Source organism: Gymnodraco acuticeps, unplaced genomic scaffold (genome assembly GCF_902827175.1).
Source record: "Gymnodraco acuticeps unplaced genomic scaffold, fGymAcu1.1, whole genome shotgun sequence".
In the NCBI taxonomy this organism is placed as follows: domain Eukaryota; kingdom Metazoa; phylum Chordata; class Actinopteri; order Perciformes; family Bathydraconidae; genus Gymnodraco; species Gymnodraco acuticeps.
Window position 1 is genome coordinate 585,156 of NW_022990125.1, and position 16,406 is coordinate 601,561.

Here is a 16,406-nt window from a genome sequence, read left to right on the forward strand (position 1 = left end):
GAGAAAGCTGATACCATGCAGCAAAAATCATGACTTACAGTTCAAGATATTTTCACTTTACATCACCGCTTTTCTTTTTAAAGCGAGACACCCCAGGTGAATAGGGTAATTTTTTTAACTTAAAGGTATCAGCTAGAATTTTCTCCAGTTAATTACTTACAATAAGGCAATTGTCTTTTGTATTACAAGTTTTCTGAAATAGCATGTTTAAATATGCAAATTATCCATTATCTCATTAAATATGCACATATTTTAACACATTTCAGGAATCGAAATCTGAACTTTGAATATAGCCAGATTCAAAATTATTGTTTCATTTTGTTGTCATATTAGTATCTAAGGCTTTTACAGAAGGGATATTGGATATCTCTTTTTATCATTCCATAAATCAGAAAATACTGTCAACAGCCCTAAAATATCCATTTTCGCCATGTTTTTAGGTATACAATGTTGTATAATTCGGGCTATGAATTATATATGAACAAACCCTTCTGTAAAAGCCTTCATAATATTGATAGGAATATAACTGGAAGGTTTGGTGTCTCTACGTACTACTGAAGTTGAAATGTCGAACTCAGAGTAGGAGAAAAAACTCATTTTGAGAAAACGACCTTTAAAGATTGCAGTGAGGCGCTAGCTAAACCCTCCTGTTCTTTGGATGACAGCTTGCGCATCGACGCACTCCGTGAAGGTATTTCATGTTCAGGGTCATTTTTTTTAAATATAATCTTGCTTCGTGCAAGTGACAATTGTTGTCGTCTTCTCTGTGAACGTTTTTTTCGCCGTTCTTTTGGCATTTTGAGATTTCAATTTCTAGCTGAAAGCTAACCAGGAAGTATTTTAGCACACCACGTGACGCATCTGAACGAATCACGTTGTCAGAAATTGACACCAGCCAATGAGATTTCGTTTCTTGGTTTAAGACCCCTTTGTGCTTTCACGATTGGTTGCTGATACAAAGGAAATGACCATATTTGGATCCGATGAGATTGTGCAGGAGAGACGGAGCTTTCCAGCGATACCTCTGTTGACATGGTGCACACAGCGGTCGCGGTACTTTATGTTACGTTAGAATGCTAACTTTTGGTGAATTTAGGAGAAATCTACAGACGCAAATAGACAAACTATAGTAAAATAAACACTTAAATGTGTATTTTGTACGTTTTCCTTCCAAAAGCCTGAAAGAAAACATGTTATGGAATCAAAATAGCACAAAATCTCAAAATTGACCAGTACTTGAAAAACGATGTTTTTGCCTGCCGTGTCTCGCCTTAAGTCCATTAAACACATCACAAACACTAAAAAAATATGTTATAAAATATGAAAATGTCCTTGCCATTTTTCATAAAATGAATGAGGCGATGACTTGCTTTAACCTGTAAGTAAGAGCCAGCAGCAGAGAAAGTGCCCTGCTGGGGTCAGAGTGTCTTCCAGCACCCTGCTGGGCTGCTAAGTGCCCTGGTCGCCTGCAGGGCCTGTGGATGGGTTAAATACCAGTCTAATTGTCTGCTCAGGGCACAAGCACCGTTGTAATGTGTTGTACAACACCACCATTAACACAGGCCTGGGGCTGTACAGACATTAAATGGCCGGGCTGTGTGGTTTATGTCCTCTTTCCTTCACTCTCTATTTCACTCTCTCACTTACTCTCACACTGTCCGGCTTTGGAAGGAAACAAAAGGTGGTTCAATCGACTTCTGTTTGATCTCATGCTGTGTTTGTGCAGTAACATGTGTAATCATCACAGGTATAGTCCTGTTCCTACATATGTAATCTGCTCCATCGAAATCAGTCGCATTGACCTGAAGACACATTTTGAGTTGTATACACTGTTGGAAAGAGGAGATTCATAGCTTTCTAATGATGTCAGGATTGTTTTTGTATTCCAAATATTAAGCGAAATATGTCACATTATATAATGACTGTCACAGAGTCATCATTTTGAGAAAAAGGCCTTCAAAGTAGGGCTGGGCGATTTTTTCGGTTTTCACGATTAATTTGCATTTTTACTTTCCTACGGTTTGTGAAATGGCTGAACCGAAAAATCGCGATTTAAAAACATTTCTAGACTCCGCAGATTTGTTTTTGCTTTAAGGGACTCCGTAGTAGCTTACTCTCTCACTTTCCAGAACGCGCCCAAAATTCAGCCACATTGCCTGTGACTACCCGATCTGCAGCTCTGCCCGATCTGCTGTTGTTATGCTGTGTTCGTTATTCTCGCGTCCAGGGGAGAAGCTTTAAAAGGAGACTAAATGGAGTCTCTGAGAAGGTTCAAATGGTGCTTTAATTAAAAAAGCTCTCGTGAGCGAAGGGAAGAGAGCGAGCTCCACCTCTCCAGCTGATATATCTCCTCCGCTGGCTCGCTGTGGGCCGGTTGGCGCTGGGAGCCGGCCCTCCACGTCTCCAATGTTCGTTGTTGAGCATAACAGAGGACTCCGACATTGTACATTAAATATATAACTAAACACGCCTGTTCTCCTCCTTATCTCTTTCATGACTTTTCATTTAATACATTTTAAACGCTGTAATCAATACTCCAAAAATACAGGAAATACTTCACGGCTGGTTTCATTTACGGTAGTTCCGGATGTTGTCTCATACTACTACCCACGTCTGTAAACAAACGTATTCAAATAAACTGTACCTTCATTTAATATTCAGCAATAATAATATCTCCACGTCTATAGTTGTAGTGTTGAAATCAGTATTTTTCTGTGTGCAACACTCCGTGTCATATCGCTACTAAATTCACCTCTATAGTAAATGGTATATTAGCCACATGCTAAATGCTAACCGTCCGGAGATGAAGGATTTTCAGAATAAAACTGGTTGTGCACAAGAACTTCTAGTTTTTCAGTATAAAACAGCATTTAAACTGACGGTATGCGTAACATTTATGATATTAAAACACATTTTACACCTCACCGTGTTTTATTCTTATAGAAGTAAGAAGAGAAGTAATGGGGCAGAAACCCTCCTTTTTACGCATTTTTTGCAAAGAAAATATGTATTTACATTTTTGCCTTGGTCTGGTTTGTTTAGAAAAAAACAGAAAAAAATCGAGGTTTAAATCGAAAATTGTCCATTAGTTAGAAAAAAATCGCGATTTTATTTTTAGGCCAAATTGCCCAGCCCTACTTCAAAGTGTCCTCTTCTCTGGAATCCATCGATCTGATTGATTATTAGCGGATCAAATGATCAAAATACTACGGGGGGAAGATATTTTCGTTTGGATTACTGGTCTGGGGGTTGTTATGCCTGCTGTGACGTTAAGTTAAGTTACTCCGTTCTCCGCTTGTAATTATGCCGTCACAAGCTTCAAAGTTGTATTTATCATCTGAATTTGCCGAAACAAGTTTAATATTCTGAAAGCCAAGACTTTGTTTAATTGAAATCAGATGAAAACAAACTGTAACGGACCCTGCTGTGTTATCTATGATTACTATACGCCTTACATTCATAATTTCAGCCGGAGGGAGGGGGGGGGGGCGCTGTGGAACAGCAGGGTGGCGAGTTGTCTTCTTCCCTTTACAAGCTTCAAACATTTATTTATCGTGTGATTTTGGAAATAAAAGTTTCATATTTTGAAAGCCAAGACTTTGTTTATTTAAAATCAACCAAAACACCCGAACCCCGAAAAACGTACGCAAATCCACGTTTATTTTTAAATAAGCCGTTGCGACTTCCGACTGATTTCGATAGAGCGGGTCACAAATGTAACAGCTTTATTGTGATAAGGTGACAATGTGCAACAGGGCTGCACACCATTTTGTTTCAGCATAAACATCGCAATATGCACATATGCATTAGGGCAGGCATCCTCAAAGTCCGGACTCCGGTCCGGATTCGGACCGAACCACAACTGTCTCTGGACTCTCAGCTAATTATACTTTTCATATGTATTATCTGTGTTATCTGCGAGACATCGCCACGAATCAAAATTCTCCGCTATGTCCACTGCAAACAGCGCTCTGCATGTACGACTGTTCCACTGTCTGTGTGTGTCTGTCAACGATTTGGTCCAATCACATTCAGTATCCCGTCAGCGTTTTTTCCCACCACCAACAGTCTGCGAATCAGAGGCACAGTAGGGCGGGTCTTCGCGGAATGCAGGTGGGAAAAATGTGTGTGTTTGTTTAAAAAAAAAAAAGTCAGAGCGAGAGTTAACAGCTCATCTAGTTTCATCTGTACTGTAGCTAGTAGCCTACTAGTAGCCTAGTTTCACCTACCGGGGTGGCATGGGGTGGCAACTGCCACCCTAAAAATAGGCCTTGCCACCTGGGTGGGTGGTTTGAAAGAAAAGTTGTGGCTCATCAGACATTTATGAGAGAAAGTCTCTAATGTCCGAGTGCAAGTGAATGCAGCACAAGATGCACGTCTTGTAAACCCTCCCCCGGCCCTGGCGCGAGCATGGAAATATGATTGGCGGTGATTTAATTTGAACAGCGCAAAACGAGAAGCTTTCGGACCCAAGTACTGAAGGAATGAGGTATTTGCGGTCTACACTGACAGAGAAGAGACTGTCAGTGTGGCTGTACTCAGCATTGAATCAAAACGCACTAAAGCTGTTGATCTTAATAAGTTTGTGAGGAGTTTTGCTGAACAAGATGGTAATCGCCGCATTCAGCTGTATAGACATGTCAACTTAATGCTCTGCTCACGGATGAGCATACACAACTGTTAAGATGATGACCTTATGTGTGTAAATATATGTTTTTCTTTGAGGGGGTCTGCCCCCAAAAAACAGTTTTAAGTCCTGAGAAAGTCAAATCAGACGGTGTGTAAAACTACACTGCCCAGCCAAAAAAAAGTAACCATTTTGATTGAACTAGGCCAGTAGGTAAGGACTTTCCACTGGATAATAACTGCAGTATAAAAGAATGCATGACTGAAGTGATGGAGACCATGTTGAAGGCAAACAAAAAGAGGAAATAACAGGTCAAATCAAGCAAATCCCCTCTCAGATTCCACAGCAACCAGAAGAACATAAATACTGGCTGGTGATTTGATTCATCAGCTTTGTGATGGAATAAAAAATGCACAGTGCATTTCCTTAGCTGTGGGTGAGTCCACTGACACCACTGACAATGCTCAGTTGCTGGTGTTTGTGAGTTGTTATGATGAGGCAAAGGGGGAGTTTGTTGAAGATGTGTTGGGCCTGACGAACCTCAGTGGACACACAAGGGGGCAAGACATTTATAAAGCAATAATGGGAATGCTGAATGAAAGAGGGTGCAGCTGCCTTTATTCATAACTGTGCAGCTCTTACACTGCGACTCTGAGGGGTCAAGCACAGACACAATAACAATGAAAACTGCTGCATACAGATTATTTTTGTTTTTGCAACCTCGTGTTAAGAATCTTGTTGCAATTGTTTAAAAGTTTGAACGACCGTAATAAACGGACCTTTGTCTTATTGGGAAAAAAAATGTTGGACCTTTAAGATTTGTATTTGAGTACCCCTGCATTAGGGGGTGTGAGGTAGAGTAGGTAGGTACACCAATTGGAAGTTCAGTGGTTCAATTTCCGTCCCCTGCAATCAACATGCCGATGTATCCTTGGGCAAGAACTTAACCCTAGGCTGCTCCCAACGGTGTGTGTGTGAATGTTAGTTTTCCTGAGCAGGTGGCACCTTGTATAGCAGCCTCTGCATCTGTGAATGTGTGATTGTTTATGAAAGAGCACTTTGAGGGGTCATAAAGACTGGAAAGGTGCTACATACAGTAAATGCAATCCAAGTACCATAGTAACATCACATGTCAAGTTAGTAAAAATACACATACAACACATCGTGCTTTTTCCCTGCTTGATACAAATGAAAAAAGGTCCATGTCTTATCTCCAAGAGAGGTCTTTCTGATAGAACATAAATGACTCAAGTGTATGGGTTCATGGATGAACTTTTTAGCCAGTCAGTGACGTGCAGACTCTGAAAAACATCCAACCCCACAATCATTCTTGATCAACCAGGAAGATGAGCAGAGGACAGGAGATAAATCCCCCCAAAAATGTAGCTACTAATAAAAATGCAGTTGAATCAAAATATTTCTGCGACAAAAAGGGTGATGTTTACCAAAAACAGGTGCACAATTTCAAATTTCTATTTCTACTAATAATATACAAACACTTGCATATCTATATTTAATCTGCGTGTAAAATACTTCATACACTCACATCTCTACACGAGCATATAGTGTAGGTTGTTTTCTCCCTGCGTCTTTGTACAAAGCAGATTTGGTTAGTGACGGTGCTTTCCTACCTAATCATGCCCTTGTAGTCACTTTGCTTGCGTTGTTCTGAGCATCAGCGGCGGCGTTCAGCGTGGATTGACGAATGGTGTCGCCTTGGCAGCTCTCTGAAACAGCTGAACGGCTTGGATAAACACATATGGCAGCTTTAGCACCCGTGGGAGGCGCCCTTCTTTCCATAGCAATATATTTCACTCTTCCTGTGTCCTTTACTTTGGCATTTTTCTTACCCTGTCGACCCTCAATTAATCTCTAATGAAACCTAATGATAGAAAAGTCCCACAAATATTGATCGTGCCGCCTCAGCTCATTATTGCATATCCATAACTTTTCGACGGCTCACGTCAAAAAGCCCGACAGTAGACTGACAGGCCATTTTGTGAGTTGATGGGGCACAGTAGCCGAAATGGAGATTTAGCATAGGGACGAGGGCCGTGTCACGCCTCTCCGGCAGTCATCTTCATCGGGGACAGATTGTTTAACAATGCAGGAGCAAAGGTTCCTCTCTGCTTAATTAGCCTTTGACCCCGACACCGAAGCCTTCTGTCAGCCTGCGTCAGCCCTGCGCTCTCTTCAGCTCCATAGCAGACCAATAATGATCCTTTAAGTGTTTCCTGACCCCCCGTAATGGCTGCATAACAGACTGCATCGCTCTGAACTATTGTCTCCACAGATCTGCATTTGTGAGAAGAAAGAATGAGAAAAACGTGGAAGATTTAACTCAAGTCCCTATTCATGATAATGCAAAGGCTAATATTTGACTCTTTATTCAATTCTCTGATTAAGGTGTTTGATGTGGCTTGAAATTAGTTGTAAAGCTTGTGCTTCTCTACCAGGCTTACTGTGAGAGCAGTGGGCACAGTTCAGTGTGGGCACTTGTGGCATTTGCTTTATCAGTAGGAGTAATATTTCAGAAGCCTTAACTATTAAGTGAAACATTTAAATATATTTTGGTAATACAATTTCTTTAGGCAAGTAAAAATACAAGTTTGGAAGACCAAATTGTCATTCATTGACAATAAATGATAAGTGATAAATCACCGAATATGTCAATCTTCTCTTCAAGTTATTTTCATATCATCTTTGAATTATCTATACATTATGCACACGTTTCCAAGCTAGTGGGGGGATGTAGGGTTGGTAGTTGTGGTCGGTCCAGATTAAAAACCTCAATAACTGTCATTCTGAACATATATTCATGGTACCCAGGATGAATGACTGTGTTTATGCCCCGAGTGTTCCTCTAACACTGCTAGCAAGATTCCACTCATTCAGTGAATTAGCCCAGGATCTTGTCGATGAAGGTTTACAATACATAGACGGTAGGGGTGTTGAAAATAATCGTTTCTGCGATGCGGACGTGGACGATTCGGTCTCGATGCAGTGACGGAAGATAATCGGTTATAGCGTAGTAACGTTGCTTCCTGATTTTCCGGCCGCGGCTTTACTATAACGTTTTTTTTTTTCTGTCACTTTAATATCAAATCGGTCGGTGACGCAGAGATCAGGGAACAGACGTGACAGCGGCACAGCGGCACCAAACACGGAGCAGTCTGCTTTATCCACCAACACAACACCACCAGTCCAGAACCAACAGCAGAAGGACCCGCTCTGAATCACTCCGTGTCGCTGCGGCTCAGAGATTTATGTTTTTCAAAAATAATCGCGTTACAATCATGTCAGGTTTTTGGTGGATTTAATTAAGTCTTGGATTGCAAAGTATGAATGTCCTCTAGCAATTTTCAGACGATATATACATGTGTAAAGTTTGTGAAGGCAGGAGGAAAAAAGCTTCCGCGATCACCGTCTCCTCTCCGTTCCTCCAAACCCCGCCCCCTCCCTGAAAATAATGAGTGACAGGCTGATAGTGACCCGATAGAAACTTTATTATTCACTTAATCACTGAGATATAATGAAGCTAATTTAATCTCATACATTCATGGGATTTATGTAACAGTAAGACAGAGAATGTAAGTGTGCACCCACATGCACTATTTTAGTTGTTATATGCTATTGTAAATACTCCTGTTGTCTGCTGTGTTCAGACTCATGTCCTGTGTGTGATGCCACATTCAGGACATTCAGTGTCCTTTCTTAACAGAAGACCGTTGAGCTGCAGCTAGACTGCAGAAGCATTATTTTTTTTGTTTTTGAGGATGGAACAACTTCACACACAGATAGAGGGAGGCTAGACCTATACAATTCATTTATTTTGGTTTATAAATTAATGTCAAGACATTTATGTTATTGATTTCTGAAGCACTTTCTAAATAATAAAAAGAGAGTTCATATGTATTTACTGCATGTATGCATTGATGAAAAATAAGCCATGTGCAGTAATATAGAAAATTGAGGATGCAACGCATTGGTATGAATCGTGATGCATCGGGATGCATCGGGATATCGAATTGAATCGAATCGTTGACAGGATAATCGTAATCGAATCGTGAGACCAGTGAAGATGCACAGCCCTAATAGACGTGCAGTTGATGAATCCTTGAGTGACCCTTGTGAGGATCAACATGACATATCTAGCATTTTGGTGAAGATATTCAAAGTCTTTGTTGGCTCCTTGTGATTATTCATCTAGTCCTGTCCAGACGTTGATGTTTCAATGTATTAAGCGCTCTGTTTTATCCACCTATCTAACAGTTGCTTCTTTTTTTTAAATGAGCAATATGTGATCATTTTGTATGGGCATGTTAATGTTTTATTGGCATTACAAGCAGACAGAATGATAGTTTAGTTAAACACAGGACATATTTACTTTTGCTAACCTAAATCCAAAATAGTTCTTGTATCTTAACCCCTATCTGTGTCAAAGCTCTGTGCTTGACAGAACAACCATCCACTCGGACCACCTCCTCAACGATGGTTAAGAAAAATAGTCAAATAAAATGTGTAAGGATTTAGTTTCCTACAATGTGGCATAACCATTTTGGACAACAGTTTATGTCCAAAGAAATGTGCTTTGCAGGAGATATTATTATTATTATTCATTTATCGCTCATAAAGAAATATGTTGGAAACAATGAATGCCTCGAGTTTCCGGCATTGCTGGGACTTCCTATCATCAGATAGCGGTTACATCATAAATGACTTTCAGAATTAGGAGTGAGAGTCAAGAACAGTGAGATGAGAGCAGTGATTTGAAACTGAGGGTGAAGGTCTGCGATGTGAACACAGCAGGACCCTCTACTGTTCAGCACTCCGTGTTTAAAGCCTGTCTGCTCTTTGACTCACTTTTCTGGGTCATTAAGTCCTGCTGCTGGCCTGATGAAGAGGGGCCAGACGCCATGTCGTCTCTAGAGAGGAGAGCGTCCATCTCTACAAGCGTTGTCCTCAGTTGGACACCCGTGGGACCCTCTCAAACTGGCCAGGGACGTTCTAATTATTTATTTTTTTGGACACAGCTCGTATCATTTTAATGGGAGCCATTTAATTCCAGGCCAACCTTGTCATGTGACAGGCAACTCTTCATTCTTAAGATTGAATTTTTGTTCCCGTGATGATAGCCTCCACTAACTGCTCTTGTCCCTGGACAGCACTGACAAATTCCCACAGATGATTGTTCGTTGGTAACTTGCAGGTTGTGCGTTGAATATTTTCACCCTGAGAAAATGTCTGCATCATAAAAGATCCAGTAAAAGGGTTTAGATTATTTTGTCAAATGCAACATTGTCAAACCCAAACTGTGAAAACAAAGTGTGCAAAAATACAGGTCTTTCCATATACCATGTAGTATATTTAAAATAAAATACATTACTATTTTGATAATAAACCAATACATTTGGGATGATAACATAACAAACATACCTTTCACCATTTTGTAGTTTCAACTTCTAAAATGTATGGATTTACATATTTATTTCAGTTTTTAGTCAAATCCTTTCATGGTACCCAGAGGATGAACCATAATGACTTTGGTGATCCCCTGAATACTCCTCTGCACACATTTTGGTTTTAGACTGTTGCCCATTTAAATCAAGAGATTTCAAGTTTTGACTTTCAAGCAATTGGGATGATTCTTATGCATTTTTAACCTTTTCCTGACATATTGTAAATTAAACAGTACACTTATTAAATGAAGGAATATTATGCAGATGAATTGACCTAATTAAGGACCTTCATTTACATGCAGTTGCTCTCTCAGACACTTCTGTACCTCACATTGCTCACAGTTCAATGCAGAATCGTGTGTGTGTGCCCGTGTGTTTACTTAGGTGCTATCTACCCCTATGACCCTTGTGTACGGTGGTTGAGTGTAGAGTATGAAACCCACAGAGAGATTATCCCCGCTGCATCAGACTGAATTACCATCTCCTCTCACATCTGGGCTTTTGTTCCCCTATTTGGCAGCAGCAGCAGAAATGATTGCACCTTTATTCACCCCTCCTCCCTTCTCTTAACAGGACAAGTGGGAGGTTAAAAAAGCTTCCTTTTGTTATTCCAAACAAAGACTGTTTAATAGTTTGGAAATCTTATATAGAGTGCTGAGTGACTGGGGAAAGGGCAAAAGTTCATTCAGCATCACCGGGACATTTGTTTTGTTATTTAGTGTTCCCAGTCTGAACCTGAAAACAGACTGTTCATGGTTTGGGGCTCAGAAGGAGAGAAGTGTAACATACAGTATCAGCCGAAATCATGCTGTAACCAAAGATCTAATATGTTACTAAACACGTGTACCCAAGTACAATGTAAGATACTGCATGAGTGTATTTGTTATACTTTCAAATGCCACGCCACAACATTTCAGAGGCAATGATTCTACTTTGTACTCCACCTCACTGCATTTGTTTGAAAATAACAACTTTTTTTTTCAATTTAACATTTGATATCATTTAAAAAATCTAAAACATGATTAGATTATAAAATACAAATAGTGTACCTTTTTTAATTTAATTAGTGAAATGACTAATGACAATACAGATTAAAACCGTAATGGGAAAACACATAAAAGAAGATGATACCAGTGTATTATTAAAGATTGAACTACCAAAAAGTATACTGTGGCATTCAAGTCCTTTACACATTATTGCATCAACCATATTGATTCAACAATTATGATACAATTCTAAAATATATGTATTTTTATTTTGAACTACTACTGCTTGATGAGGAGTTCACTTTTTATGTAGTATATTTTGATCCAATTACTTTAGTTTATTTATCAAATGTTTACTCCTCCTTGTGTCAGATGTCTAAAAAGTACTTTACGTGATTACCTGACTCCAAACAAATGATAGTAATCATTTGTTTATCAACAGAAAATAGATTAAAAAAAGTAAAGTCATCAATTAAGATCTGTTTCGTGCAAAATGCCAACTATTGTGTGGCCCCTTTATTTTTATTCCACACTATTATTAATGTATAGTTTTTTCATTGTATGTTGTGACAAACTAACAATTTTAAGTTGTCACTTCAAGATGTGAAATCTTTGTTTCCTTATTGCTTTTTAGATCAAACAATGAATGGATAAATGAAAGAACTAAAATAAAAGGTAATTATTTAATTAGCTGCAGCACGAGTGTGATTGAAGTTAGTTGCCCTGTGACTAATTGAGAAGTGTTTCCGGTGTTTGAGCAACATGAATCTGTATGAAACAGGCGAGCTGAAGACAGTCTGATGCAGCAGAGAACATGTGTACAGTGTGTCGTGATTTAACATCTCCTGTTAAACTAACTCGTCCAGTTGCGTTTAGCCTTTAATTATGCTTCATAGATTTCCTGCTGATGAACAGGCAGAGAATTAACAGTAGACGGGGCTAATTCACAGCTGCTGCTCCCCGCCACCCACATGCCGTTATTGCTGTACAAGTGGACCGCTGAGAGCAGGGTGCACTTAGCTACACAAACATTAGTATTAACGATTGGGCTGCCAGTTTGGAATTAGTGACAAACTGCAGACGGGCAAAAATTGGAGTCCGAAACCAATCAGGAAGTTAATGAGGAGAAAAATGACTCTGCTGGCCCCCTCCCACCTCCACTGCTGAGGAGCAGGGAGAGAGAGAGGGGGGGGGGGGGTGTTGAGGAAGCATGAGGGCGGCAAATCGACATGCCAGAGGATTCTGGGTAACACTGCTCATGGTGTAATGTTATTCTGAGTAAACGTATATACAATATACATTTTTCAGATTTTGCATCGCATAAAATGGTTAAGTAGGCCCTCACGTGCTTTTTGGCGTTCTCCCTTTCCTGTACTGTGTTATATAGGTTTGTGTGCATGTAAATGGTCTGCAAAGACTCAAATCCCACATTTCCCTCCAGAGAGATAATGGAGAAGCGCCACTCATAATGCCCTGTTTCTCTTTAAATGTCTTTTTATAACTTAACTGTATCGCTTTTTGTCATTGTGTAAAAAAGGTGCCTGATGAGTTTGCATCCCTTGCATCTCTAAACTCTTGCCACAGTTGGTTTGTAGCAAGCTCCTTTGCTTAATGGAAATATATATATTTTTTTAATATATATAAGAAAATGAGTTTGTTCAAGTTTTGTTTTGGTATTTAATTTCAGGTATTGTGTTGGCAATGACTAAGATACCACAGTAGAAGAACAAAAATAGCTGAGCGGCAAAACTGGAGTCCGGTTTCTAATTGAAATGGGTGGGATGCCATCCAGGAGCTCCCGTTAAACACAAAGATCTTCTGTTTGTGTTCAGTGTCTCCCCCTTTTCGCTGATTCAATCTGCTATAAATCCTGAAGAATGATTTGACTGTGCGGTCATATTTATATCAGGTAAATACAGAGAGGGTCATTCACTCTGCAGCTTCCATCTGTCTCTCTCTGTAGTATTTCTTCTCTCCTTTTTATTTTCTCGCCTTGCAGTACAAAGATATCTTTTATTTGATGTGTGCTGCTGTGCTGTCTACCCGAGGCAATATATATTTGTCATATTAATGACTTTGAGGAGTATCCAAGAAACAAGATTTGTAGCTCAATACCGGAAAGAGAAGTGAGAGATTTGAGCTGTATTTACTTTTCAAATACATAAACATACTTTACCCAGTCATTCTGAGAAGTAGATATTCTACCAGAAGAAATATTTAAAGGGGCCCTATTATGCTTTTCGGGTTTTCCGTTTCCTGTAGTGTGTTATAAAGGTATTTGTGCATGTAAATGGTTCCAAACGTTTCTCTCCCACACACTCCCCTGCTGCCTGAAACGCCTCCTTTGTTTACGTCCGTAACATAGTGACATCATTGTAACACATCCTCTTCTATTTGGCTTGCAACATTGTATGTAATATAGGCTAAGGGGCAGGACATCTCTAAGCGGTTGACCAATCAGAGCAGACTGGGCTCTGGTTTCAGACAGAGGGTAAAAAGAGGTGCTGCAGCACAGGCAGTGTCTCTTTTCACCAGTGGTGAACCGTGTCTATCACAACTGGACCTTCTGTAGACACACACAACCCCGCCGCCGGCAGAACCTGCTTAGAGAGGTTCTGCCCTTAGCCCTATCACGTACAATGCATTGGAGCGCTAGCCAATAGAAGCGCGAGTATGATATAAAGATGTCACTATGTTACAGAAGTAAACAAGGATTACAATAGAGGCGTTTCAGGCAGGGGGGGAGTGTGTGGGAGAGAAACTCTGGCATGAACTTTGGGATTAGAGTCTTTGAAGACAATTTACATGCACGCAAGAATATATGATACACTACTGGAAAGGCAAAGACCCCAAAAAGCATTATAGGGCCCCTTGTATTTATAGTTATTACAATATTGTTGATATCGTCACAGTTAACAGTTTTTCATCATTATAACCAAAATGAACCCTGCCCTCCTGTTTGACTCGTCCCTGCAGCCTTCTCCCCCGGCGGCGCCCCCCCCCCCCGGCGGCGCCCCCCCCGGGCACAGCTCCGCCCTGCCCTGCAGGTCCATCAGCACCCTGGGTAACTCTGACATCAACGAGTGTGAGGTCGGCAACGAGACACCCAACTTAACCGTGGACTCCATCGTCGATGGTGACGCCGGCAAGTAAAAGAAGATAAGGATGACCTACCATGAAAAAAAGGATTATGAGATTATTTAAGCAAAAAGAACTCATCGTTCACTGTTGCTGCAGGTTGTTTGCTTCTGTCCAGGAGGTATATTGCATACGGTCGTTGAAATCACACATTGTTTGTGGATTTTAGCTCTTTTTCTTGGTGAAAGCCAGTTCATCAGCACAGAAAGTTAGAAAAAACAATACAACGTGCAAATATCTGCAAAGCACACATTTTGGCTGTTAATGAACGAGCTATTGACAATCAGAAAGAAGGGTTAGTGTTTTCTACAATACATTGTTCAAGCCTTGATTGATTCCTTGAATAGGTTTTTAAATATTTTGTTTAAGATGTTTTTTATCCCACACTACAAAAACTAATATAATCTGATGGCTCTTTCTTCAGAACAAACGCCTTGATGCCTTTTTATGAAAACAATTGAATTTGACCATATAAACCAAAACCAGCTGCAATGTGCTGATCTACCAGCCCGCCCTATAAGGACTCCCAGACATATGCCGAGATATCTTTTGACACTCACCACTGTAACAGTATGTACCTTGATCAGCATCAGATCATTGCATTTATTTTCCCCCGCTATAAAAATAGTTTTCATTGCATTGAAGTTTTAGAGTAGAAAAAGAGAGAGGGATGTGGTGCGATGGGAGGAAACAGGCAGGTTAGACATGAATCATGTTTGCCTGCGTTGGCGTGTGATGAGCCCCGGCTGCTTATTTATGGCACCAATCCAGTCTATTGTATATTTAACCCCTTCAGACCTGGAGCTTTCACTATGCGCACAGGCTACTGTTTACACACTTGGTACAGCATGTAGATACAGAGGCTGAAGAGCAGTGACATGTAAGGCTGCAATAATTACATTTGTAGACTTACAACACATAACAGCCACCATTTTGATAATTAATTAATCTAAACAAATAATAATTGGTTTTAGCTTCTGAAACGTTTAATATTTGCAGATTTCTCTTGTCTTGAATTAAAGTGAATTGAATATGTTTGAGTTTTGGACTGTTCAGATCCGGGCCATGTTTCCTTTAATTAAGAAGAACACCTCCGATGAGATGTTGCCGACTTCCAGCGCCCCACTGTACTGCATATTGTTGATTTGTTTTATGTTTTATGGAGAATTACTTCCAACTGCATGCTTTGAAAGTGTTTATTTCTGTTTGTGTTCCAATAAGACAGCAACAAAAGTAATTTGGAGTCCTGGAGTTTATGTCGCTACAAGTTCTCGGGAAATAAAAACGTTCCAAAATGATGGAGTGTAAATGTGATGCTGGAAACAGCAATATAAAACAGACAGAGAAAATTACTTGTATTTTCTGTCTGCTGCGCTGTGGGAACATTCATTGGATTCTGTTGTAATCAATAACGTGACCATCTTGTTTTTTTATGAAACGCACTTACTCTTAATTTCATCCACCAGTGGTTTTAGAGAGAAGAATGTGGAGTTACCTATACGGCTTTGACATTATAAATCACCTCTTGAGACCAGATTGTACAGCAGTATCGATTGATCCTGATATATCACAGAAATTTACTGTCACTTCTGTTTTCAATTAAAGATACAATCAGTCAGATAATGACTTAATTGGATTTTACAGAAGATTGAGTTTTATTGCCCCGTGCTTTACGAGTTTAGTTAAGGAAGGCCATTTGATCACGTTTGTCAGGGGCGACTTGCTGCTGCTTGCCTTGTCCTTCTGTAGCTGCTGCCGCCGCCACCCTGCTGTACAGCGCAGGGGAGAAAGTGTCACAGGATTGGTTTTCCTTGAGCTGCCAATGCCTCCATGAATCATCCCCCCCCTCCCCATCATAGATAAAATGTGCTCGGATCCCTCCGTGACAGTGGAGTGATGGCCTCTAGATACAGAAAGGAAGTGTTTGGAGAGCCCTGATGTGGAAAGTTAGATCTTTTTTAAATTATATATACATAAAAGAGAATGCTACTCTCAGTTGTAGAGCTCACTTAGAGTAAATATGTTCTATATCATTTGACTTTCAGCTGATTATCTGATTAGTTGTGTTGTTCAGACCTTGTTATTTAGAATACTCTGCAACTCGCAAAAGTTCTCCCTCAAACGTAAGTGCTTAGATTTTTAGTAAAGCAGAAACCATGTCTGACTTATATGTTCTGTCGCATTGCTCTCTTTCCT

The 16,406-nt window shown here is 40.1% G+C and overlaps 1 protein-coding gene across 1 annotated transcript in view; it reads left to right on the forward strand.

Annotated features, from left to right (window-relative positions):
• The window catches only part of dmrt1 (doublesex and mab-3 related transcription factor 1), a 40,636-nt gene extending 24,230 nt beyond the window's left edge, over positions 1–16,406 (forward strand). Inside the window, 2 exon segments of the mRNA XM_034216700.1 lie at positions 14,049–14,080; positions 14,082–16,406. Coding sequence (XP_034072591.1) covers positions 14,049–14,080; positions 14,082–14,225 — 176 coding nt within the window. The 3' untranslated portion in view covers positions 14,226–16,406.